At 39.6% G+C, this 26,752-nt stretch overlaps 1 protein-coding gene across 11 annotated transcripts in view; it reads left to right on the forward strand.

The window, feature by feature from the left end:
- The window catches only part of CENPL (centromere protein L), a 73,307-nt gene extending 48,607 nt beyond the window's left edge, over positions 1-24,700 (forward strand). For all 11 annotated transcript variants that reach the window (XM_031658483.1, XM_031658485.1, XM_031658481.1 and 8 more), the window contains 4 exons: positions 10,126-10,300; positions 15,602-15,853; positions 20,022-20,564; positions 23,070-24,700. In XM_031658483.1, the coding sequence (XP_031514343.1) occupies positions 10,133-10,300; positions 15,602-15,853; positions 20,022-20,564; positions 23,070-23,141 (1,035 nt within the window). In that variant the 5' untranslated portion in view covers positions 10,126-10,132 and the 3' untranslated portion in view covers positions 23,142-24,700. The remainder of the gene's footprint in view (positions 1-10,125; positions 10,301-15,601; positions 15,854-20,021; positions 20,565-23,069) is intronic.
- Positions 24,701-26,752: the final 2,052 nt, after the last annotated feature.

Below are 26,752 nucleotides of genomic sequence, written 5' to 3' on the forward strand. Positions count from 1 at the left end.
AATTGATCCCTGTTTAAAAGGCAACGTGAAAGAAGTAGCTAAGTGCACTCATTGCAGAGTTAGACTGTCTGGATTCAAATCCTAACTCTTCCACTCTAACTGGCTGACTTTGGTAAGTTACTTAACTTGTCTGATTTCCTGTTTGTCAGCTGGGAGCATGATCTACTTCATGGGGTTGTTTGAAGATTAAATGAGAAAATATAAAGGGCTTAGAAGAGTACCTGAAACGTGATGAATGCTCAATAAGTGTTAGCAATTATTGCACCAAGTAACAAATTTGAAGGAAACATTCTGTGTAAGTAGTACTGATTAAAATTCCCTTTGAAATAGGTAATTCAATGTGCATGTAAAGCTAGGATGCTTTAGAGTAGCTGCTATTTAAATTGTGTGGTGTCTAATGTAGAGTCCTGTATTCACCACAGTGAAGATACAGTTCCATCACCACAAGGAATTCTTGTGTTGCCTTTTTATAGTCACATTTATGTCCCTCCCACCCTCTTCCCTTTCCCTAATCTCTGTCAGCCATTCATCTGTTCTTCATTCCTTTAATTTGTCATTTAAAAAATGTTAAATGTATGAAATTTTATATATGACCTTTTTGGATTGGCTTTAACATCCAAGTTGTTGCATGTATCAATAATTTGTTTCTTTTCATTGCAGAGTACTATTACATGGTGTAGATGTACCACAGTTTATTTAATCATTCACCCACTGAGTCATTTTCAATTTTTGGCTATTATGAATAAAGCTAATATGAACATTTGTAAAAATAAATAAATAAATTGTGTGGTATATGAACTTGCTCTGGACATTATTTGAGCTTTAAGGACAAATAATGCTACATATTTAGTTTATGTATTTATTTATTAATTAGAGAGGATCTCACTCTGTTGCCCAGGCTAAAGTGCAGTGGTGCGATCATCGCTCATTACAGCCTTAAACTCCTGGACTCAAGCAGTCCTCCTGCCTCAGCCTCTTAAGTGGCTAGGACTACCACCATGCTAGGCTAATTTTTTTCTTTTTTTTTTTGAGAGATGGGGTCTTGGCTATGTTATCCATGCTAGGACTACATGTTTAATTTATGGAGTTTTGTGCAAGATATAAATGGTATCCTAGTCTAACATATTGAAATTGAAGATACAGGTTGAGCATCCCTAATTAGAAAATCTGAAGTCTGAAATGTCCCATAATGTGAATCTTTTTGAGTACTGACGTGATGTTGGAAGGAAATGTTCACTGGAGCATTTTGGATTTCAGATTTTTGGATTAAGGATGCTTGACCAGTGTGATACAAATATTCCCAAATTTGACAAAATCTGAAATCCAAAAACACTTTTGGTCCTAAGCATTTTGGATAAGGGATGCTCAACCTGTACTATTTTAAATATAATACTATTTAAATATGGACCGAGTGCGGTGGCTAACGCCTGTCATCCCAACACTTTGGGAGGCTGGTGGATCACCTGAGGTCAGGAGTTCAAGACCAGCCTGGCCAACGTGGTGAAACCCTGTCTCTACTAAAAATACAAAAAAAAAAAAAAAAAAAAAATCAGTGAGGCGTGGTGGTGGGCGCCTGTAATCTCAGCTGCTTGGGAGGCTGAAGCAAGAGTATTGCTGGAGCTTGGGAGGCAGAGGTTGCAGTGAGCCGGGATCGTGCAGGTGCACTCCAGCCCAGAAAACAGTTAGACTCCATCTCAAAAAATAAAATAAAATAAAATGAGTAAATATAGTAATATAACTTTTTATTCATAAAAAACTTTTCAAAGGGGTAATTGTGTAGTCGTTGAGACTAATCATAACTTTGTTGTTGTTGTTGTTGCTGAGATGGAGTCTTGCTCTGTCTCACCTAGGCTGGAGTACAGTGGCGTGATCTCGGCTCAATGAAGCCTCCACCTCCCAAGTTCAAGAGATTCTCCTGTCTCAGCCTCCTGAGTAGCTGAGACTACAGGTGTGTGCCACCATACCCAGCTAATTTTTGTATTTTTAGTAGAGACAGGGTTTCACCATGTTGGCCAGGCTGGTCTCAAACTTCTGACCACAGGTGATCCACTTTTCCTTGGCCTCCCAAAGTGCTGGAATTACAGACGTGAGCCACTACGCCCGGCCGAGACTAATCATAACTTTGAAATGATAATTCCTTTTAATGAAAATTGTATTTTAATTTTGTGTGTCTTTTTTTTTCTTGAGAGGGTCTTGCTCTGTCACCCAGGCTGGAATTCAGTGGCATGATCACATCTCACTGTAGCCTTGACCTCCTGGGCTCATGCAGTCCTACTTCAGCCTCCTGATTAGCTGGGACCACAGGCCTGCACCACCACACCTGGCTAGTTATTTTTATTTTTTGTAGAGATAGAGTCTCACAGTGTTGCCCAGGCTTGTCTCAGACATCTGGGCTCAAGTGATCCACCTGCTTCAGCCTCTCAAAATGTTGGGATTACAGTCATGAGCTACCATGCCTGGCCCTAATTTGAAAGTTCTATGAAATACTTCCATTTAATTGAACCAATACTTGTTTAACAATTAAAGGACACTCAGCATTGTATTTGGGTAATTATACATACATTGGGAAATATAAAGCATGGTTTCAGTGACAGTAGCTTAGTATTACTGGGGATACAAGAAATACACACTAAAAAATGGTATAAGGAAGTATATGAACAGGGGCTAAAATGAGTGGTACAGACTGGGTGATTGAGGAAAGTTGTGTGTGCTGATATATCTCCAAGGATGTTGTAGAACATTCTTGAGGGATTTTTTCAGACTTAGAGATGAGAGCTCACATAGCATACACACACATGCATACTCTGCTTCCAGGAATGAGCCACTGATAACAGATAACAGATAAAAGTCTATGTCATAGGTATTTCAGGACCGAAAGGTTAAAAACACCCTATTTTGAAAGGGGATCAAATTTCCAGCATGGTCTTAAAGGAGGTGAGATGGGAAAAGGATGCTTAAGGTAGGGAATATAGTTGAGAAGCAACCACATGAAGATAAGAATATGTTTATGTCCCAGGTTGGAGAGGAGAATTAGGAAGATAAGGAGAAGCTGAATCAGAAAGACCTTAAACCCAGCAGAAGAGTTTAGGATTTGTCTTGTTACTGTAAAGGTTGTTGCACAGATAAAAATCAAGTCTATTTCTGGAAGAATGGATTACTCTTAGATACGGAGAACTCTTAGTTGTGGCTAAGGAATTAGCTTTGTGAAGGGATGACAGATTCTTTTTTTTTTTTAACATTTTTTTAAAATTTATTTTTTTGTTATACTTTAAGTTCTAGGGTACATGTGCACAATGTGCAGGTTTGTTACATAGGTATACATGTGCCATGTTGGTTTGCTGCAGCCATCAACTTGTCATTTACATCAGATATATCTCCTAATGCTATCCCTCCCCCAGCCCCCGACCCCCTGACAGGCCCTGGTGTGTGATGTTCCCTGCCCTGTGTCCAAGTGTTTTCATTGATCAGTTCCCACCTGTGAGTGAGAACATGCAGTGTTTGGTTGTCTGTCCTTGTGATAGTTATGCTGAGAATGGTGGTTTCCAGCTTCATCCATGTCCCTGCAAAGGACATGAACTCACTCTTTTTTATGGCTGCATAGCTTTCCATGGTGTATATATGCCACATTTTCTTAATCCAGTCTATTATTGATGGACATTTGGGTTGGTTCCAAGTCTTTGCTATTGTGAATAGTGCTGCAATAAACATACGTGTGCATGTGTCTTTATAATAACATGATTTATAATCCTTTGGGTATATACCAAGTAACGGGATTGCTGGGTCAAATGGTATTTCTAGTTCTAGATCCTTGAGGAATCACCACACTGTTTTCCACAAAAGTTGAACTAATTTACACTCCCACCAACAGTGTAAAAGCATTCCTATTTCTCCACATCCTCTCCAGCATCTGTTGTTTCCTGTTGTTTTAATGATCGCCATTCTAACTGGGATAAGATGGTATCTCATTGTGGTTTTGATTTGCATTTCTCTGATGGCCAGTGATGATGAGCATTTTTTCATGTGTCTTTTGGCTTCATAAATGTCTTCTTTTGAGAAGTGTCTGTTCATATCCTCTGCCCACTTTTTGATGGGGTTGTTTGTTTTTTTCTTGTAAATTTGTTTAAGTTCTTTGCAGATTCTGGATATTAGCCCTTTGTCAGATGAGTAGATTGCAAAAATTTTCTCCCATTCTGTAGGTTGCCTGTTCAGTCTGATGGTAGTTTCTTTTGCCGTGCAGAAGCTCTTTAGTTTTTTTTTTTTGTTTTTTTTTTTTTCAAAACGGAGTCTTGCTCTGTCACCCAGGCTGGAGTGCAGTGGCACAATTTCGGCTCCCTGCAACCTCCACCTCCCTGGGTTCAGCGATTCTCTTGCCTCAGCCTCCCAAGTGGCTGGGATTACAGGCACATGTCACCATGCCTGGCTAATTTTTGTATTTTTAGTAGAAACGGGGTTTCACCATATTGGCAAGGTTGGTCTTGAGCTCCTGACCTTGTGATCCGCCTGCCTTGGCCTCCCAGAATGCTGGGATTACAGGCATGAGCCACTGCGCCCAGCCTGGTCTTTAGTTTAATTAGATCCCATTTGTCTATTTTGGCTTTTTTTGCCATTGCTTTTGGTGTTTTAGTCATGAAGTCCTTGCCCATGCCTATGTCCTGATTGGTATTGCCTCGGTTTTCTTCTAGGGTTTTTATGGTTTTAGGTCTAACAATTACATCTTTAATCCATCTTGAATTAATTTTTGTGTAAGATATAAGGAAGGGATCCAGTTTCAGCTTTCTGCGTATAGCTAGCCAGTTTTCCCAGCACCATTTATTAAACAGGGAATCTTTTTCCCATTTCTTGTTTTTGTCAGTTTTGTCAAAGACTGTCAAAACAGCATGGTACTGGTACCAAAACAGATATATAGATGGTTGTAGATGTGTGGTGTTATTTCTGAGGCCTCTGTTCTTTTCCCTTGGTCTATATATCTGTTTTGGTACCAGTACTATGCTGTTTTGGTTACTGTGGCCTTGTAGTATAGTTTGAAGTGAGGTGGCATGATGCCTCCAGCTTTGTTCTTTTTGCTTAGGATTATCTTGGCATTGTGGGCTCTTTTTTTCCATGTGAACTATAAAGTTTTTTCCAATTCTGTGAAGAAAGTCATTGGTAACTTGATGGGGATGGCATTGAATCTATAAATTACCTTGGGCAGTATGGCCATTTCACAATATTGATTCTTCCTGTCCATGAGCATGGAATGTTCTTCCATTTGTTTGTGTCCTCTTTTGTTTTGTTGAGCAGTGGTTTGTAGTTCTCCTTGAAGAGGTCCTTCACATCCCTTGTAAGTTGGATTCCTCAGTATTTTATTCTCTTCGTAACAATTGTGAATGGGAGTTCACTCATGATTTTGCTCTGTTTCTCTGTTATTGGTGTATAAGAATGCTTGTGATTTTTGCACATTGATTTTGTATCCTGAGACTTTGCTGAAGTTGCTTATCAGCTCAAGGAGATTTTGGGCTGAGATGATGGGATTTTCTAAATATACAATCATGTCATTTGACTTCTTCTGTTCCTAATTGAATACCCTTTATTTCTCTCTCTTGCCTGATTGCCCTGGCCAGAACTTCCAACACTATGTTGAATAGGAGTGGTGAGAGAGGGCATCCTTGTCTTGTGCCGGTTTTCAAAGGGAACGCTTCCAGTTTTTGCCCATTCTATATGATATTGGCTGTGGGTTTGTCATAAATAGCTGTTATTATTTTAACATATGTTCCATCAATATCTAGTTTATTGAGAGTTTTTAGCATGAAGGGCTGTTGAATTTTGTCAAATGCCTTTTTTGCATCTATTGAGATAATCATGTGGTTTTTGTTGTTTCTGTTTATGTGATGAATTACATTTATTGATTTGCATATGTTGAACCAGGCTTGCATCCCAGGGGTGAAGCTGACTTGGTCGTGGTGGATAAGCTTTTTGATGTGCTGCTGGATTCAGTTTGCCAGGATTTTATTGAGGATTTTCACATTGATGTTCCTCAGGGATATTGGTCTAAAATTCTCTTTTTTTTGTTGTGCCTGTGCCAGGTTTTGCTATCAGGATGATGCTGGTGTCATAAAATGAGTTAGGGAGGATTCCCTCTTTTTCTGTTGATTGGAATAGTTTCAGAAGGAATGGTACCAGCTCCCCTTTATACATCTGGTAGAATTTGGCTGTGAATACATTTGGTCCTAGACTTTTTTGGTTGGTAGGCTATTAATTATTGCCTCTATTTCAGAGCCTGTTATTGGTCTATTCAGAGTTTTGACTTCTCCCTGGTTTAGTCTTGGGAGGGTGTATGTGTCCGGGAATTTATCCATTTCTTCTAGATTTTCTAGTTTATTTACGTAGAAGTATTTATAGTATTCTCTGATGGTAGTTTGTATTTCTGTGGGATTGGTGGTGATATCCCCTTTCTCATTTTTTATTGCATCTTTTTGAGTCTTCTCTCTTTTCTTCTTTTTTAGTCTTGCTAGCAGTCTATCAATTTTGTTGATCTTTTTAAAAAACCAACTCCTGGATTCACTGATTTTTTGGAACGGTGTTTTTGTGTGTCTGTCTCCTTCGGTTCTGCTCTGTTCTTAGTTATTTCTTGCCTTCTGCTAGCTTTTGAATGTGTTTGCTCTTGCTTCTCTAGTTCTTCTAATTGTGATGTTAGGGTGTTGATTTTAGATCTTTCCTGCTTTCTCTTGTGGGCATTTAGTGCTATAAATTTCCCTCTACATCCTGCTTTAAATGTGTCCCAGAGATGCTGGTACATTGCATCTTTGTTCTCATTGGTTTCAAAGAACATCTTTATTTTTGCCTTCATTTTGTTATTTAACCAGTAGTCATTCAGGAGCAGGTTGTTCAGTTTCCATGTAGTTGTGTGGTTTTGAATGAGTTTTTTAATCCTGAGTTCTAATTTTGATTGCACTGTGGTCTGAGAGACAGTTTGTTGTGATTTCTGTTCTTTTACATTTGCTGAGGAGTGCTTTACTTCCAATTATGTGGTCAATTTTAGAATAAGTGTGACGTGCTGAGAAGAATGTATATTCTGTTGATTTGGGGTGGAGAGTTCTGTAGATGTCTGTTAGGTCCGCTTGGTGCAGAACTGAGTTCAAGTCCTGGATATCTTTGTTAACCTTCTGTCTCATTGATCTGTCTAATATTGATGTTGGGGTATTAAAGTCTTCCAGTATTATTGTGTGGGATTCTAAGTGTCTTTGTAGGTCTCTAAGGACTTGCTTTATGAATCTGGGTACTTCTGTATTGGGTGCATATATATTTAAAGTTAGTTAGCTCTTCTTGTTAAATTGATCCCTTTACCATTATGTAATGACCTTCCTTGTCTCTTTTGATCTTTCTTGGTTTAAAGTCTGTTTTATCAGAGACTAGGATTGCAACCCCTCCCTTTTTTTTGCTTTCCATTTGCTTGGTAGATCTTCCTCTATCTCTTTAGTTTGAGCCTATGTATGTCTTTGCATTTGAGATGGGTCTCCTGAATACAGCACACTGATGGGTCTTATCTCTTTATCCAATTTGCCAGGCTGTGTCTTTTAATTGGGGCATTTAGCCCAGTTACATTTCAAGTTAATATTGTTATGTGTGAATTTGATCCTGACATTATGATGTTAGCTGGTTATTTTGCCCGTTAGTTGATGCAGTTTCTTGTTAGCATTGATGGTCTTTACAATTTGGCATGTTTTTGCAGTGGCTGGTACTGATCGTTCCATGTTTAGCGCTTCCTTCAGGAGCTCTTGTAAGGCAGGCCTCGTGGTGACAAAATCTCTCAGCATTTGCTTGTCTGTAAAGGATTTTATTTCTGCTTCACTTATGAAGCTTAGTTTGGCTGGATATGAAATTCTGGGTTGAAATTCCTTTCTTTAAGAATGTTGAATATTGGCCCCCACTGTCTTCTGGCTTGTAGAGTTTCTGCCAGGAGATCTGCTGTTAACCTGATGGGCTTCCCTTTGTGGGTAACCCAACCCTTCTCTCTGGCTGTGTTTAACATTTTTTCCTTCATTTCAACCTTGGTGAATCTGACAATTATGTGTCTTGGGGTTGCTCTTCTCGAGGAGTATCTTTGTGGTGTTCTGCTGTGTATTTTCTGAATTTGAATGTTGGCCTGCCTTGCTAGGTTGGGGAAGTTCTCCTGGATAATATCGTAGAGAGTGTTTTCCAGTTTGGTTCCATTCTCACCGTCACCTTCAGGTACACCAATCAAACGTAGATTTAGTCTTTTCACATAGTCCGTTATTTCTTGGAGGCTTTGTTTGTCTCTTTTTACTCTTTTTTCTCTAATTTTGTCTTCTCGCTTTATTTCATTAATTTGATCTTCAGTCACTGATATCCTTTCTTCCACTTGATTGAATTGGCTATTGAAGCTTGTGCATGCATCATGAAGTTCTTATGCCATGGTTTGCAGCTCCATTAGGTCATTTAAGGTCTTCTCTACACTGTTTATTCTAGTTAGCCACTCGTCTAACCTTTTTTCAAGGTTTTTAGCTTCCTTGCGATGGGTTAGAACATGCTCCTTTAGCTCAGAGAAGTTTGTTATTACCAACCTTCTGAAGCCTACTTCTGTCAACTTGTCAAAGCCATTCTCCGTCCAGCTTTGTTCCGTTGCTGGCGAGGGGCTGTGATCCTTTGGAGAAGGGGTGCTCTGGTTTTTAGAATTATCAGCTTTTGTACTCTGGTTTCTCCCCATCTTTGTGGTTTTATCTACCTTTGGTGTTTGATGTTGGTGACCTACAGATGGGGTTTTGGTGTGGATGTCTTTTTTGTTGATGTAGATGCTATTCCTTTATTTTTGTTAGTTTTTCTTTTACCAGTCAGGTTCCTCAGCTGCAGTCTGTTGGAGTTTGCTGGAGGTCCACTCCAGACCCTGTTTGCCTGGATATCACCAGTGGAGGCTGCAGAACAGCATTTTGCAGAACAGCAAATATTGTTGCCTGATCCTTCCTCTGGAAGCTTCATCCCAGAGGGACACTTGCCTGTATGAGGTGTCAGTTGGCCCCTACTGGGAGGTGTCTCCCAGTTAGAGTACACAGGGGTCAGGGACCCACTTGAGGAGGCAGTCTGTCTGTTCTCAGCGCTCAAACGCCATACTGGGAGAATGCTGTCTTCAGAGCTGTCAGACAGGGACATTTAAGTCTGCAGACGTTTCTGCTGCCTTTTTTTCAGCTATGCCCTGTCCACAGAGGTGGAGTCTATAGAGGCAGTAGGCGTTGCTGAGCTGTGGTGGGCTCCACCCAGTTTGAATTGCCTGGCCACTTTGTTTACCTACTCAAGCCTCAGCAATGGTGTATGCACCTCTCCGCCACCAGGCTGCTGCCTGGCAGGTCAATCTCAGACTGCTGGGCTAGCAGTGAGCAAGGCTCCGTGGGTGTGGGACCTGCCAAGCCAGGCACGGGAGAGAATCTCCTAGTCTGCTGGTTGCCAGGACCAGCGCAATATTGTAGGAAAAGCGCAATATTTGGGTGGGAGTGTCCTGGTTTTCCAGATACAGTCTGTCACGCCTTCCCTTGGCTAGGAAAGGGAAATCCCTGGACCCCTTGCATTTCCTGGGTGAGGCAATGCCCTGCCCTGCTTCGGCTCACCCTCCATGGGCTGTACCCACTGTCCAACCAGTCCCAGTGAGATGAATCAGGTACCTCAGTTGGAAATGCAGAAATCACCCGTCTTCTGGGTCGATCACGGTGGGAGCTGCAGACCAGAGCTGTTCCTATTCAGCCATCTTGGAACCAGATTCGACAGATTCTTGAAAGAAAAACTCAGTAGAATGTGCTTAATGACTGTATGTTAAAGAATGAAGGTGGGAGACTACATGAATTTAAGTTAACTTAGCAAATTGACAGGAATTTGAAAATGGATCAGTTAGCTTTTTGAAGGAGGAAAAGAAGTTGAATTTAGTTTTGAACATACACTGTGTTTGAGGTGTCTGTAAGATATACATAAAAGTGGGCTATAGCCAATAAGGAATATAGGACTTGGTTTAAAACTGGGAATAGGGAGGGGAAAAGAAAAAAAGAGAAAGGATTCCTTTAGCGTGAGGAGACGAATCAGTGAAACTGAGCATCAGTTAACTTTTTAGTGCTTAGAATTCTGGTTTTATTTCTTCTTATGTAGACAGACCATGGATTCTTATAATGTACCAGAGTCAACTCCTAGTGCATCCTCAAGACCTGAAGATTACTTTGTAGGTGCCACTCCTCTGCAAAAACGATTAGAATCAATCAGGAAACAGACTTCATTTATCCCGACTCCACCTCGGAGGAAAGTTCCCCAGTGTTCACAGTTGCAGGTACGCTTTTTGTATCCCTTTGTGTTAGTCAATAATCGAGAATATCTGTGAACAAAACATTTCAATTTTTGTAACTATAGTATTCTTAGTATCTTCTTAACCCGTCAACTAATAAAATAAATGAAAAACAAATAAACAATTTCATAATGACCAGTGCTACCTCTTTTATGTCTTTTGTTTTTTATATTTGTATTTATTTATTTATTTAGAGACAGAGTCTCGCTCTGTCGCCCAGGCTGGAGTGCAGTGGTGCAATCTCTGCTCACTGCAAATTCCGCCTCCTGGGTTCATGCCATTCTTCTGCCTCAGCCTCCCCAGTAGCTGGGACTATAGGCACCTGCCACCACGCCTGGCTAATTTTTTGTATTTTTTAGTAGAGACGGGGTTTCACCATGTTAGCCAGGATGGCCTCGATCTCCTGACCTTGTGATCCGCCTGCCTCGGCCTCCCAAAGTACTAGGATTACAGGCGTGAGCCACCACGCCTGTTTGTTTATTTTTAAAGTAATTTTCAAACATACAACCCATATATATACCAGGAATTTTTATGTATTCTAACCTCCTTTAATCTGAATCATGTCCACAGTATTTTTTTTAACTTTTATTTTAAGTTTAGGGTATATGTGCAGGATGTGCAGGTTTGTTACATAGGTAAACGTGCGTCATGGGGGTTGGTTATATAGATTATTTAATCACCTAGGTGTTAAGCCTAATACCCATTAGTTATTTTTCCTGCTTCTCTCCCTCCTCCCCCCTTCCACTCCCTGATAGGCCTCAGTGTGTGTTGTTCCCCTCTATGCGTCCATGTGTTCTCATTGTTTAGCTCCCACTTATAAGTGAGAACATGTGGTATTTGGTTTTCTGTTCTTTTGCTAGTTGGCTAAGGATAACGGCCTCCAGCTCCATCCATGTCCCTGCAAAGGATATGATCTCGTTCATTTTTATGGCTGCATAGTGTTCCATGGTGTATATGTACCACATTTTCTTTATCCAGTCTGTCATTGATGGGCATTTAGGTTGATTCCATGTCTTTGCTATTGTGAATAGTGCTGCAGTGAGTATAGCATGCATGTGTCTTTATGGTAGACCGATTTATATTCCTTTGGGTATGTACCTCAGTAAGGGGATTGGTGGATCAAATAATATTTCTGTCTCTAGGTCTTTGAGGAATTGCCACACAGTCTTCCACAGTGGTTGAACTAATTCACACTCCCACCAACAATGTATAAGCATTCCTTTTTCTCCACAACCTCACCAGCATCTGTTATTTTTTTACTTTTTATTTTTCTCCACAATCTCGCCAGCATCTGTTGTTTTTTGACCTTTTAATAATAGCCATTCTGACTGATATGAAATATCTCATTGTGGTTTTGATTTGCATTTCTCTAATGATCAGTGATGTTGAACTTTCCTTCATATGATCGTTGGCCTCATGTATGTCTTCTTTTGAGAAGTATCTGCTTATGTCCTTTGCTGACTTTTTAATGGGGTTGCTTTTTCCTTTTTTTTTTTTTGAGAGAGAGTCTCGCTCTGTCATCCAGGCTGGAATGCAGTGGCATGATCTTGGCTGACTCCGCCTCCTAGATTGAAGCAATTCTTCTGCCTCAGCCTCCCGAGTAACTGGGATTACAGACATCCACCACCATGCTCGGCTAATTTTTTTGTATTTTTAGTAGAGACGGGGGGTTCACCATGTTGTCCAGGCTGGTCTGGAACTCTTGACCTCAGGTGATCCACCCTCCCCGACCTCTCAAAGTGCTGGGAGTCTTACTCTATCAGCCAGGCTGGAGTGCAATGGTATGATCTTGGCTCACTGCAACCTCCGCCTCCTGGGTTCAAGCGATTCTCCTGCCTCAGCCTCCCAAGTAGCTGGCACTACAGGTGCCCACCACCACACCCAGCTACTTTTTTTGTATTGTTAGTAGAGACAGGGTTTCACCATTTTGGCCAGGATGGTCCTGAACTCCTAACCTTGTGATCTGCCTGCCTCGGCCTCCCAAAGTGCTGGGATTACAGGCATGAGCCGCCACGCCCGGCCTGGCCCATTTTTTTCTTGTAAATTTGTTTAAGTTTCTTATTGGTGCTGGATAGTAGACCTTTGTCAGATGCATGGTTTGCAAAATTTTTCTCCCATTCTGTGGGTTTTCTGTTTACTCTGTTGATAGTTTCTTTTGCTATGCAGAAGCCCTTTAGTTTAGTTAGATCCCATTTGTCAATTTTTGGTTTCATTGCTATTGCTTTTGGCGTCATTGTCATGAAATCTTTGCCTGTACCTATGTCCTGAATGGTATTGCCTAGGTTGTCTTCCAGGGTTTTTATAGTTTTGCGTTTTACATTTAAGTCTTTAATCCACATTGAGTTAATTTTTGTATATGGTATAAGGAAGGGGTCCAGTTTCAGTTTTCTGCGTATGGCTAGCCAGTTATCCCAGTACCATTTATTGAATAGGGAGTCCTTTCCCCATTGCTTTTTTTGGTCAGGTTTGTCCATAGTATTTATTTGTCTTTAATGACATTGACATTTTTAAAGAATACAGTACAGCCTTCTTTTCCTCTTTAAAGTAGAATATTCCTCATTTTGCATCTGTCTGGCGTTTTCTCATGATTAGATTGAAATTAGTATTTTTGGCTAGAATATTGCATAGGTGCTATTGTGTCCTTGTGAATCACATCTTGAGGCACACAGGCGACATTAATTTTGATCATCCTGTCAAGGAGTTCTCCAATTTCTTTACTTTGTTTATGTACTGTTTTTTCCCTCTCTGCAACTAGTAAGCAGTTTGTGGAAAGACAACTTTAAGGCAGATATTCTGTTAATTGTCAAAATTTCTTCTTAGACTTGGTTTACACTGGTGAGTTTTTTCCTGTTCCCATCTTTATGGTTTTTCCTGTTCCCATCTTAATGGTTTTTTTTCTGTTCCCATCTTTTCATTTTTTCCTGTTCCCATCTTAATGGTTTTCCAACTCCAGCACTCCCTTCATGTTTACCAACCAGCCTTTGATATTCTATTGTAACCCTTCTCCTTTTTTCTTCATTTATTTATCTATTTATTATTGGCATGGGCTCATAAATTCCTTTTTTTAAGGATTTTTAATTTATTAGTAAATTATTTTGGTATTTAAATTGTCCCAGATTTGTCTGGTGGCAACATGCTCTGTTTTGATCATTTACAAACAACCCTGAAGATATATAGCATTAATAATTTCTAATTGTACTGAAGCAGGAAATAAAATCCTATTCAATAAAAGTTTGGTGTGTGGTTTTGAATCACTTAGCTAGGGGCCTGGCTGATCAGTCACTCTCATTGTAGCTTTTTCTCTGGTCAGTAGTCTCATATCCCAAGATATGGTTGTATACGTAGTACCGGGGATATGAAACAAGTTTTATTTCTTTGTGACAATTTTCTTTTTTAAAAAATTTCTTCTTAGAGACAGGGTCTTGCTTAGTACAGGGCCTCACTCTGTCACCAAGGCTTGAGTGCAGTGGCACAATCATAGCTCACAGCAGCTTCTAACTCCTGGGCTTAAGTGATCCTCCAAAGTATAGCTGGGAATAACAGGCACGTGCCACCATGCCTGGCTAAGTTTTTAAAGGTTTTTTGTTTTTGTTTTTTTTTTTAAATAGAGATGAGGGTCTCACTATGTTGACCAGGCTATTCTTGAACTCCTGGGCTCAAGCAATCCTGCCTCTGCCTCCCAAAGTGGTGGGATTACAGGTGTGAGCCACCATGCCTGGCTTTCTTTGTGACAATTTTCTTAAAGAAAAATTTCAATTGCTGGTAATGAAAGTGTTGATTCTTAACCAGAAAACATAAATTTTATATAAATTGAATATTGGAATGTTCACTTCATTGCTTCCTCATCTCTATGTATTTTAGTCATAATAATAAAACAACTTATAACATTTCAATGAATGCTTTAGTCAGAACAAACATTTTTGTCAAGTAGACAACTGTAGTGAAAGTTCTAAAAGGTTGTTGGAACTGTGAGACTATGTCAGGAAGTATGGACTCTATAAAAAAATTCGGTTTGGAAGGAAACTAGGAGCCTATATGGCGGCATATATGAAGGCCCTGAACAATGCCATGGGACCAATACAAATGAAGTGTTTTTGTTTTTAATGGTACCTGTGGTTCTAATAGACCATAGCAAAAAATATTCCCAAATATCTTTTTTTTTTTTTTTTTCAGGCTAGTCTAGCACAGTAGTGAGAAGGGGGAAGTGGGGAAGAGTAGAACAAGGAGTTGGAAACAAGGAGTTTGATCTATAACTGATTGTGTACAATCAACTGAGATAACTCATTACCTTTGGACAAGCTCCCAAGTATCTTTTTATTTAATCTGTTGAATTGGGCATGGTGTCATAGAGTAGATTTGCTGCCAAACAATTTTTTTTTTTTTTTTTAAAGACAGAGTCTCGCTCTGCCACCCAGGCTGGAGTGCAGTGGCGTGATCTCAGCTCACTGCAACCTTTGCCCTCCAGATTCAAGGAATTCTCCTGCCTCAACCTCCTGAGTAGCTGGGATCACAGGTCCACACCACCATGCCCGGCTTATTTATTTTTGTATTTTTAGTAGAGACGGTGTTTTACCGTGTTGGCTAGGCTGGTCTCGAACTCCTGACCTTGTGATCCACCTGCCTCAGCCTCCCAAAGTGCTGGGATTACAGGCATGAGCCACCGCGCCTGGCCCAAACAATTTTTTTAAATTAGGGTTAATCAAATTAGATACTTTAGGAATGGTTACTATTTTTGAAATCTATAATTTGAAGTTTCTAAAAGTGAAACATAAATTTTATGTTAAATATTTATTGGACACTTGTTCTAGATAGCTTTGTTCTAGAGAGAACTAAATAGACAAAATCACTGCTGTCATCAAGCTTATACACCAGTAGACAGATAATAAAAACACAAAAAAATTGCAGACAAGAATATAATGTTGAGTAGTAATAAGTGCTGTGAAGAAAAATAAATCTGGGTGAGATGATACAAAGTTGGAGTGCGTGCAGGTGCTACTTTAGATCGAGTGGCCTCTTGGATTACATCTGGGTAGAGAACTGAATGAAGTGAAGGAACTTGCCGTGTGAACACTTGGGAGAAGAGCATTCTAAAGAGATGTTACAGCAAAGGTAAAAGTCTGTTCAAGGATCTGCAAAAATGAGTCCTGCAGATTTATTTGGTTGGAGTGCAAAAATCAGGTACCCTATAATATATTTGAATTAGATGTTTTAAATGCTGTGATTAAATTCTTATTAATGTTTCCTCATTCTTAAACTTCTTTTGTCTTGATTTTTTTTTTTTTGTAGGAAGATGTTGACCCTCAAAAGGTTGCATTCCTTCTGCATAAACAGTGGACTTTATATAGTTTAACTCCCTTATATAAATTCTCCTATAGTAATCTCAAAGAATATTCTAGACTTCTGAATGCTTTTATTGTTGCTGAAAAGCAAAAAGGACTTGCTGTGGAAGTGGGAGAAGACTTCAACATCAAAGTGATTTTTTCTACTCTCCTAGGAATGAAAGGAACACAAAGGGATCCAGAAGCATTTCTTGTCCAGGTATAGTACATAAACAATACTTGCTTCCTAGGGGAAAAGAATCTGCATTTTCTTTGTTTGGAAATTGTTGTGATATTTTCTTAACTGTTTTAAAAATTTCTAAGTTTGTGATTTATAATGTATTTTATGTCTTGTTTGACTAAACTATAATAATTAGATATAATCAACTTAAAAATTTTTTTTCCTGCCTATGTAGGTAGTTTGTGTACAAAATCATATTTATTTTTGAAAACTGAGGAAATACATGAAAGTACAAAAAAAGTTAAAAATTATAGTTTTAACATTTTGGTATATATGTTTGGTTATCTGTATCTATATAGTCTTGAAATTGGGATCATATTGCCCATACTTGTACATTATATTTTTACTAATATTGTAGACAATTACTCATGTCATTAGGAATTCTATATTTTTGTGAGTTTTTCTGGGATTAAATTTCTATAAGTAGAATTTTAGTATAAAAATATATATCATTAAATATTGTGATACTTCATGCCAGGTTACTTTCAGAAATGTAACATTTTAAAGCCGGGTGCAGTGGCTCACGCCTGTAATCCCAGCACTTTGGGAGGCTACGACGGGCAGATCACCTGAGCCTAGGAGTTCGAGACCATCCTGGGCAACATGATAAGATGCCATCTCTACAAAAAATACAATAAATAAATCTGGTTTCTTAATCAATCAAGATAGTTCTATTGCTCTTATATACTACTTACAGGAAGGAATATAAAATGTTGCATTTCTTTTTTTTTTTTTTTGAGATAGGGTCTCATTTTGTCACCCAGGCTGGAGTGCAGTGGCACAATCTTGGCTTACTGCAACCTCTGCCTCCTGGGCTCAAGTGATCCTTCCACCTTAGCCTTCCAAGTAGCTGGGACTACAGGTGCATGCCACCACACTCGGGTAAATTTTGTATTTTTTGTAGACAGGGTCTTGCCATGTTGCCCAGGTTGGTCTCGAACTCCTGGGCTCAAGTGATCCACCCACCTTGGCTTCCCAAAGCGCTGGGATTACAGGCATGAACCACCACACTCAGCCTCAGATTTATTTTGTTTATTATTCATGCCTGCTGCTTCTGTTTCTTTTGAGCTAACTAATCTTAATAATGGATAAGGAAATTAAGTTCTCAAGCAGTTGAAAAGGACTGACTTTTTGTTTGTATGGATTAGAGGTCAGTAAATCATAGGCCAAATCTGACCTGCTGCTTGTTTTTGTAAATAAGGTTTTATTGGAACATAGCCCCTTTTATTTGCTTATATGTTGTCTGTGGCTGCTTTTGTGCTGCAACCGCAGAGTTGAGAAGTTGCAACAGAGACTATATTGCCAGCAAAGTCTGAAATGCTTACTAATTGGCCCTTTACAGAAAAAAATTGGTGACCCCAGATATAGGTCATGGTATTGGCAAAGATCTCAAGATGTTCTAGGATTAGGGTTAGCCTAAAGAATAGTGAATTAAACAAGATAGTGGTATACTGTCTTCTTTTTTTTTTTTTTTTTTAAGTGCATGGATGTAAGCTGTCCAAGGCTGGTATGATGCTTGATGAAATAATTAATAATCTAGGCTCTTTCTTCTCCTTAGTGCATGACTTTCATCCTAAAAGTTACCTTATGGTCTAACATAAGATGTCTCCAGCAGCTCTAAACCTTATATTTAAGTTCCAGGCAGGAAGTAGGAAGAAGATGGGAAGGACAAACAGAACCTGATGCAGAGTAAATCTTGCTGAGACCCAACAACTTCTGTTTACATCTTAGTTGGAAGGGAGACTAGAAAAGAATGTTTTTTCAGTGGGTACTCTGCCAACTTAACTAAAGAGACTTTTTTTTTTTTTGAGACAGGTTCTCACTCTGTCACCCAGGTTGAGTGCAGTGGCACTGTCTCGGCTCACTGCATCCTCTACCTCCTGGGCTCAAGTAGTCCTCCCGCCTTAGCCCCCCAAGTAGCTGGGACTATAGGCATGTGCCGCCATGCCAGGCTAATTTTATATTTTTGTAGAGACAGGGTTTCAGCATGTTGCCCAGGCTGGTCTCAAACTCCTGGGCTCAAGTGATCCACCCGCCTCGGCCTCCTCAAGTTCTGGGATTGCAGGCATGAGCCATCTCGCCCGGCCATAAAGGGACTATTTTATTGTGGAAGGAAAAATGGATACTCAAGAGACAACTAGCAGTTTTTGTCAAGTGAAGCACCTGATGCACAGAGAAGTTTTGTGACTTGCATATTATGAGGCAAGCATCTACCCTTGTGAGGATTAGAAATGACCTCTTGAATTCCTGGTATAGTGTTCTAATAGTTTTCAAATTAAATCTCATTTCTTGATAGGATTACAGGACTCTTAGGTCATGAAAGTGTGATAAACTTAATATATGTAAGCTTCCAGGTATTTGAGAGTGTTTCAAAGTTTCTTGAATAAGAAGGAGAAATATGTTAAAAGGACTGTGTAAATGATCATTTCTGAAGGGGTGTGATACAAAGCTGTGATCTTAACCTTGGTCTGCTTAATGCTTTAACAGAGTTCTTTGAGTATCTGGAAGGCATGTTTGTCATGTAACTTAAAATTTAAAGTTTGAGGGGTTAGGCAATCAGCTAAAAATATAATAAAAGATCCTAAATTATCTGAATGGATTGTCCAATGAGCCAAATCAGAAGAGATTAAAATTTTAGTAGGAATAAATTTACAGCCTCAGTATAAGTTGGGAGAGATTTACCTATAAAGCAAACATGAATATACCGGGCTAGTTTATATAAAGCTGTCAACTAAAAACCAGAAAACTGCAATCTGAGATTACATTAATAGTATAATCTAGGTTAAAGGTGGTGGTTAGTCTTGCAGTCAGATGTTTTTCCCCCTCCTTCCCCGAATCAGACCTTTTTAAAGTAATTATGTTCACTTATGAATGATTCCTATGCAGAATAATTTCAGGGAAGAGTGACTAGAATAGTGAGAGAATGTGAATGCATGTCTTAGGTGAATGGCTGAAGAAACTGGAAATGTTGAACTTAGTACTATGTATGATGGGGACCATCAAATATCTGAAGGACTTTTCCTGTAGAAGAGAGATTAGATATGATTATATTCTACATGCCCAAAAGGAAGAAAGCAGGACCAGTGGGTAGAAAATGTAGGGTCTCACATATAAAAGAACATTTTTTTTTTTTTTTTTTTTGAGACGGAGTCTCGCTCTGTCGCCCAGGCTGGAGTGCAGTGGCCGATCTCAACTCACTGCAAGCTCCGCCTCCCGGGTTCACGCCATTCTCCTGCCTCAGCCTCCCGTGTAGCTGGGACTACAGGCGCCCGCCACCGCGCCCGGCTAATTTTTTTTATTTTTAGTAGAGACGGGGTTTCACCGTGTTAGCCAGGGTGGTCTCGATCTCCTGACCTCGTGATCTGCCCGTCTTGGCCTCCCAAAGTGCTGGGATTACAGGCGTAAGCCACCGTGCCCGGCCATAAAAGAACATTTTAAGTTGATAGTGCTGCCTTAGGAAATATTGAAGTCTTCCTTAATGAAAGAATTCAAACATGTTGGATTTTTTGATCTTTCACAGTTCTTTCTAAAGTTGAGGGGCTTTTTTGTTTGTTTGTTTGTTTGTTTGTTTCAGGGTACTACACCTAGTTATGCCATATTGGTAGCTCTTATTTTGCATTTTGGTTACACCAAGGTCTTGCCATACATCGTGTTTCCACTGTATAAGAATACTGGGGGCCAGGCATGGTAGCTTACGCCTATAATCCTAGTACTTTGGGAGGCCAAGGTGGGCAGATCACCTGAGGTCAGAGGTATGAGACCAGTCTAGCCAATATGGTGAAACCCCATCCCTACTGAAAATACAAAAATTAGCCGGGCATGGTGGTGCATGCCTATAATCCCAGCTACTTGGGAGGCTGAGGCTGGAGAATCACTTGAACCCAGGAGGTGGAGGTTGCAGTGAGCTGAGATCGCGCCACTGCACTCCAGCCTGGGCAACAGAGTGAGACTCTGTCTCAAAAAAAAAAAAAAAAAAAGGCCAATTATTTTTATACGTCCTGTTAATCATTAGGGAGACTATTCCCTCTATGTTGTTTTGCAGGTATTACATTGGCTCGTCTTATTTTTAATGAACTAATTTTGAGAAGATGGAATTTAGAAGTAAATGTACTTTTGAATTTAAGGGACCTGTTTACTTTCTTTGTAGATTCTGTCAAAATCTCAATTGCCATCTGAGAATAGAGAAGGTAAAGTGTTGTGGACTGGCTGGTTCTGCTGTGTTTTTGGAGACAGTCTTCTGGAGACTGTTTCAGAAGATTTCACCTGTCTGCCCTTATTCCTTGCAAATGGAGCAGAGTCTAACACAGCCATAATTGGAACTTGGTTTCAGAAAACCTTTGACTGTTATTTCAGTCCTTTAACAATCAATGCATTTAATCTTTCCTGGATGGCTGCCATGTGGACTGCATGCAAAGTGGACCATTATGTGGCTACTACTGAATTTCTTTGGTCTGTACCCTGTAGCCCTCAAAGTCTGGACATTTCTTACGCAATACATCCAGAGGATGCAAAAGCTCTATGGGACAGCATCCACAAAACACCTGGGGAGGTTACCCAGGAAGAAGTTGACCTATTCATGGACTGCCTTTATTCACATTTCCATAGACATTTCAAGATTCATTTATCAGCCACAAGATTGGTTCGTGTTTCAACATCTGTAGCTTCAGCACATACTGATGGAAAAATAAAGGTTAGTTTGAACAATCTAGTTAAGTAATTTTTCCTCATTTTATGGTTTTAAAAATGTATGATGAGTGTATTGTCCACATTGAAGAAACATACTTGAATGTATTCAAGACAACAGAGAGCTTTTATGTTATGGTTTATGGTTTACTAAAGTCTTTAGCCTTCTAGATATAGCCTTATAATGGAAGGACACTATATGCTGTGTGCTTCAGCCTTTGGTAATAATATGAATTATTATTTTGTAGTAACTTTGAAACTTTGAAAATTGTTTCTTGTGAAATTTTGAATTAATTTTCAGAGTAATAGAGAATTTTGTATGTTAGACAAAATTATAGCCAGAAACACAAGACTAAGATGTCATCTTTATATTCTAGGCTTTTCTATCCTTATTGGGAAAGAAATAATACAGACATTGTTTTATTCTCTGCAGAGTGATTTCTGATAAGAAGTATCAGAAATAGGGCAGGCGCGGTGGCTTCTGATAAGAAGTATCAGAAATAGGGCAGGCGTGGTGGGTCATGCCTGTAATCCCAGCACTTTGGGAGGCTGAGGCGGGCGGATCACGAGGTCAGGAGATCGAGACCATCCTGGCTAACACAGTGAAACCCCGTCTCTACTAAAAATACAAAAAATTAGCCAGGTGTGGTGGCAGGCGCCTGTAGTCCCAGCTACGTGGGAGGCTGAGGCAGGAGAATGGTGTGAACCCGGGAGGCGGAGCTTGCAGTGAACCGACATTGTGCCACTGCACTCCAGCCTGGGCAACAGAGTGAGACTCTGTCTCAAGAAAAAAAAAAAAAAGTATCAGAAATAAACTGAGAATTGGCTCCTAAAATGTGTTAAAATATACAGCCACAATATACATTCAGTAAATGTTTCCTGTGATCTTGTTACTGTGCCAAGAGTTTAATAGACCTTAAATTCTAATCTTTAGAGCAACCCTGTAGTTAGGTGTTTTTTGTGTGTTTGCTTTTTGTTTTTTTTGAGACAGAATCTTACTCCATCACCCAGGCTGGAGTGCAGTGGTGCGATCTCGGCTAACTACAACCTCTGCCTTCTGGGCTTAAACGATTCTTGGGCCTCAGCCTCCTGAGTAGCTGGGACTACAAGCATAAGCCACTACACCTGGCTAATTTTTGTAATTTTACTTTTTTTTTTTTTTTTTTTTTTTTTTTTTACTATTTTTACCTTTATTTATTTATTTTGAGATGGAGTCTTGCTCTGTTGCCCAGGCTGGAGTGCAGTGGTGTGATCTCAACTCACTGCAACTTCTGTTTCCTGGGTTCAAGTGATTCTCCTGCCTCAGCCTCCTGAGTAGCTGAGACTACATGTGCCTGCCACCATGCCCAGCTAATTTTTGTATTTTTAGTAGAGTTGGGGTTTCACCATGTTGGCCAGGCTGGTCTTGAACTCCTGACCTCAAATGATCCACTTGCCTTGGCCTCCTGAAGTGTTGGGATTACAGGTGTGAGCCACTGTGCCTGGCTAGTTAGGTTTTATTATTATTATTATTTTTTTTCCTTTGAGATGGAATCTTGCTCTGTCTCCTAGGCTGCTGTGCAGTGGTGTGATCTTGGCTTACTGCAGTCTCCACGTCCTCGGTTCAAGCAATTCTCCTGCCTCAGCCTCCTGAGTAGCTGGGATTACAGGCACCCACCGCCATGCCTGGCTAATTTTTGTATTTTTAGTAGAGATGGGGTTTCGCCATGTTGGCCAGGCTGACCTTGTGATCCAACCGCCTCAGCCTCCCAAAGTGCTGGGATTATAGGCATGAGCCACCGTGCCCGGACAGTTAGGTGTTTTTATCCATATTTTATTTTAAAACAAGGAAACTGAGACCAAGACAGGTTTAAATGACAAGGAAGATAGCTTATCAAGAGGAAGAATCAAGATTTGAACTCTTATCTCTTAGATCCAAGAAGTCAATACTCTGTAAGCACTATATTCATGCTTTTCACACTGGAGGTCACAGTGCAACAGTAGGTTGGGAAATAATTTTGATGAGAAGAGACCAGCATTAAGAAATAAAAAAGGAAAGAAATAGAAAATATAAAAATGAGAGGTTTGTTTTTTGTTTTAGAGACAGAGTCTCACTTTTTCACCCAGGCTGGAATGCAGTAGCGTGATTATAGCTCACTATAACCTTTAACTCCTGGGCTCAAGTGATCCTCCTCCCTCAGCCTTGTGAGCAGCTGGGACTATAGGCGTATACCACTACACCTGGCTGTTTTTTACATTTTACAATTTTTTGTAGCGATGAGGTCTCCCTTTGTTGCCCAGGCTGGTCTTGAACTCCTAGGCTCAAGTGATCCTCCTGCGTCAGCCTCTCAAAGTGCTGGGATTACAGGGATAAACCACTGTGCCTGGCCAAAAATGAGTGTATTGCATTTGTTAAACTTCATGAATTAAATCCAGAAGTTAGACCAATATAACATTGGTTACTCAAATATCAATCTGCTTTGTTATAATTAATACTATTCTAATTATAAATGTCTTCTTTTTCTTTTTGCAGATTCTGTGTCATAAATATCTTATCGGAGTGTTAGCATACTTGACAGAACTGGCAGTTTTTCAAATTGAGTGAAGCCTTATGTGGACTATAAGTTACAGATTATATACTCTTTTTCTTATTGATGACTTGCCTAATTGCTATGCTGAAAGAGACTGCAGGAGAAATAGGCATCTATCTCTGCATCTGTTTTCCCCACCATGCCTTTGGAGTTGCCAAGATGGAAGCCAAGAAGGATCTAGAAGTACAAAGAATATGGTAGTAGATGAGCCACAGCCAGGTGCCCATGTACTAATCATGATAACCTGGCATGCCAATCTCAAAATGCTGAGTTGTTAATTTCTTGTCATCTTTGAAAATATATATATATATATAGGCTGGGCTTGGTGACTCACACCTGTAATTCTAGCACTTTTGGAGGCTGAGGTGGGTGGATCATTTGAGGCCAGGAATTCTAGACCAGCCTGGCCAACATGGTGAAACCGCTGCTCTACTGAAAATACAAAAATTAGCTGGGTGTGGTGGCGCATGCCTATAATCCCAGCTACTGGGGAGGCTGAGGCAGGAGAATCGTTTGAACCCAGAAGACAGGCTGCAGTGAGCCAAGATTGCACCACTGCACTCCAGCCTGGGCAACAAAGTGAGACTCTGCCTCAAAAAATAAAAAAAATAAAGTAAATAAATATAGTGTTTATTGTGTTTAAACTCTTAGGATTCAAATGAGATATATCTAATGGATATTTCTGATTTGAGTCTTTAAAACCTTTAATCTCTTTTAAGCATTTTAGACTTGCATTCAGAAAGAATTCTGTCTTCTAAAGACATTTTCCTAGCATTTCACTGCAGAGAACTGGCAATCAAAATCCCCTCAAAAGGGAACTAAGGATTAATGTACACATTTTTTTTAGTCACTAATATGCTTCTGTTTTAAATACAGTTCAACTCCTGTTGCAATGTTGAATTAAATGTTCGTTTTAAAGTGAACCAATGTGTTTATCAATGTCTTGACATCTTTTAATTAACATCTCAGTAGTGGAAATTGGTAGGCTTTTTCTATTAACACAGAGGGTGTGGACTAACAATTATATAGAATCATACAAATTATAGAGTTGAAAGGCACATGCGAGCCCTTTTTGAGGTCAGAAATTATCTTATTTAACCTTCATGTCCCAGTTTAGCATAATGCTTGATAAATATCTGTAGACTAAATCAATTTTTATCAACCCTTTCTTTTTACAGATGAAAACTGAGATCGAGCAATTTAAGAGTCTTGCCCATGATGTTTTATCCAAATCTCTTCTTTTTATTTACTGAGCGTAAGATTTTCTTTTACTTTAAGAATAATTTTTTAAAAATCTTGATTGAAAGAAAATTAATAGGCTATCATTCTCAAAAAAACAAAGATTAGCTACTGGAATGGGATATTATTTCAGATATACTAGGAGCAGCAGATGTAATGGGAAAAGCATGGGCTTTGGAGTGAGACATTCATCCATTCAACTAATATTAAACTCCTACCATATGCTTAGAATTTTATTGTGTAATAGGAATATAGCAGTGAAGAAGTGAAAAAAAGGTCTTTGTTCTGAGGAAATTATATTCTAGTGAAATAAAGCAAAAAGTAAATAATTTCAGAGACAAATGCCATGAAGAAAATAAGGCAGTGCAATATGAAAAAGGGTGACTGGGGTGGGGCCTACCTTTCATACAGTAGTCAAAGATCTATCTGAGGAAGTGACCTTTTGAACTGAGTCCTGAATGATGAGATGGAACAAGCCATGTGAAGATCTGAGGAAGGGTGTGCTAGGCAGGAGAAACCTTGAGATAGGTAAGAGTTTGGCAGCTTTGAAGAACAAAGGAAGTTTTTTGGCTAGAGCATAGTGAATAAGGGTGTATGGCCTATTATGAGCTGAAACTGAACAGGTTGTGCAGCAGAGCCTTCTTCCATGGCATAATATCTCCCAATTTTTGGCTGGCTGCCCAGAAAAAAGATGATATTTTCCATCCTTCCTCGTAGGTAGGTATAGTCATATGAATATGTTCTGATTTGAGATACAAACTGAAGTGTCATGTAGAGCTTCCAGGAATCTTACCTATAATAAAAAACAGCTGGCATCCCCCTTTTCTTACTTTTCCTTTCTTCCCACTTTGCTGCCTGGAACATTGAAATTATGACTAGTACTATAGCTATTCTCTTACGTCATGGGGATGAGGAACAAGTCCTAGGGATGAGAGAGCATGGCCTGGGAGGAGCTTGTGCCCTGAGGTTTTCTTGAAGGTGAACTCCAGTGCCGGCCTTGGGCAGTCTTCCTCTAGATTTTCTTGTCAGAGAAGTAAACTTCTGTCTTGTTTTAGCTGTTGTCATTTTGGGTCTTTCTTGCTGATAGACCTAATTCTAACTTGATACAGAGGGAGGAGCTATATCACCTAAGTTTTTATAGTGTGAAGAGATTGGATTTTATTATAAATGCAATGGGAAGCCACTGAAAGATTTTAAGTAAGAGAGTAATACGACTGAATTAGTATTTTATAAGATAGGAGGGAGAATGGGTGTAGGTAGACAAGAGTGGAAGAAGGGAAACAGTTAAAAGGTTATTGCAAATGATATAACCCTAATGGAGAAGAAGTTAGCAACATTGAACAAAACTATATGTGCAGTCACCCTTTGATTAACAATTCCACTTCTAGGATTCTGTCCCAAAAATTCACTGGCAAAAAATTACGAAATGAAGCATGTACACGGTTACTTATTACAATAGTATTTGTAATAGCAGGACTAAAAACAACTCAGACGCTCATCAGGCCTGGTATAGCTGCAAAATGAATTACTACTATGCAACTATAAAAAGGAATGGGGAAGGTATCTCTTTAGTCCCATGGAGTGATCTCCAGGATATACTGTTATGTGAAAGAGCAATGTATGTGGACAGAATGTAGAGTATTGTACTTTTTAGGTAAGGAATGAGGGAGATATGAGTGTGTATTTCCTTACTTTCAAAAAACAATGGAAGGATAAACCACAAACTTATAAATGTATTTACTTATAGAGAGAAGGAAGGAACAGAGTAGAGGGGACAGGAATGAGAGTTAAGATTTACGTGAATGTTCCTTTTTTACAGTTTAGAACCATGTAAATGTTTGTATAATTAGGAGACAAAATTAGAATCAAAGGAAAAAACAAAGCAATCCTTAGCAATTAAAAATAAATGAGCCTAGCTATATTAAGTTCATGGCATAATCACACAAGTTTTTTTGTTCTTTTTTGAGACACAGTCTTGCTTTGTTGCCCAGGCTGGAGTGCAGTGGCACAATCACAGTTCACTGCAGCCTTGACCTCCCTTGCCCAAGCAATCCTCCAACTTCAGCCTTCCAAGTAGCTGAGACTACAGTCATACTGCCACCACGCCTGGATAATTTTTTAATTTTTGTAGAGATGGGGTCTCCCTATGTTGTTCAGGCTGGTCTTAAACTCCTGGGCTCAAGCGATCCTCCTGCAATGGCCTCCCAAAGTGCTGGTATTACAGGCAAGAGCCACTGTGCCCAGCTCACACAAATTTTTTTCAGTATCTGTTTTTATTTTATTTCATTTCATTTCATTTTACTTTACTTTATTTTATTTTATTTTTTATTTTAGAGACAGGGTCTGGCTCTGTTGCCCAGGCTGGAGTGCAGTGGCACGATCTCAG

The sequence above is a fragment of the Papio anubis genome, chromosome 1 (genome assembly GCF_008728515.1).
Source record: "Papio anubis isolate 15944 chromosome 1, Panubis1.0, whole genome shotgun sequence".
In the NCBI taxonomy this organism is placed as follows: Eukaryota; Metazoa; Chordata; class Mammalia; order Primates; family Cercopithecidae; genus Papio; species Papio anubis.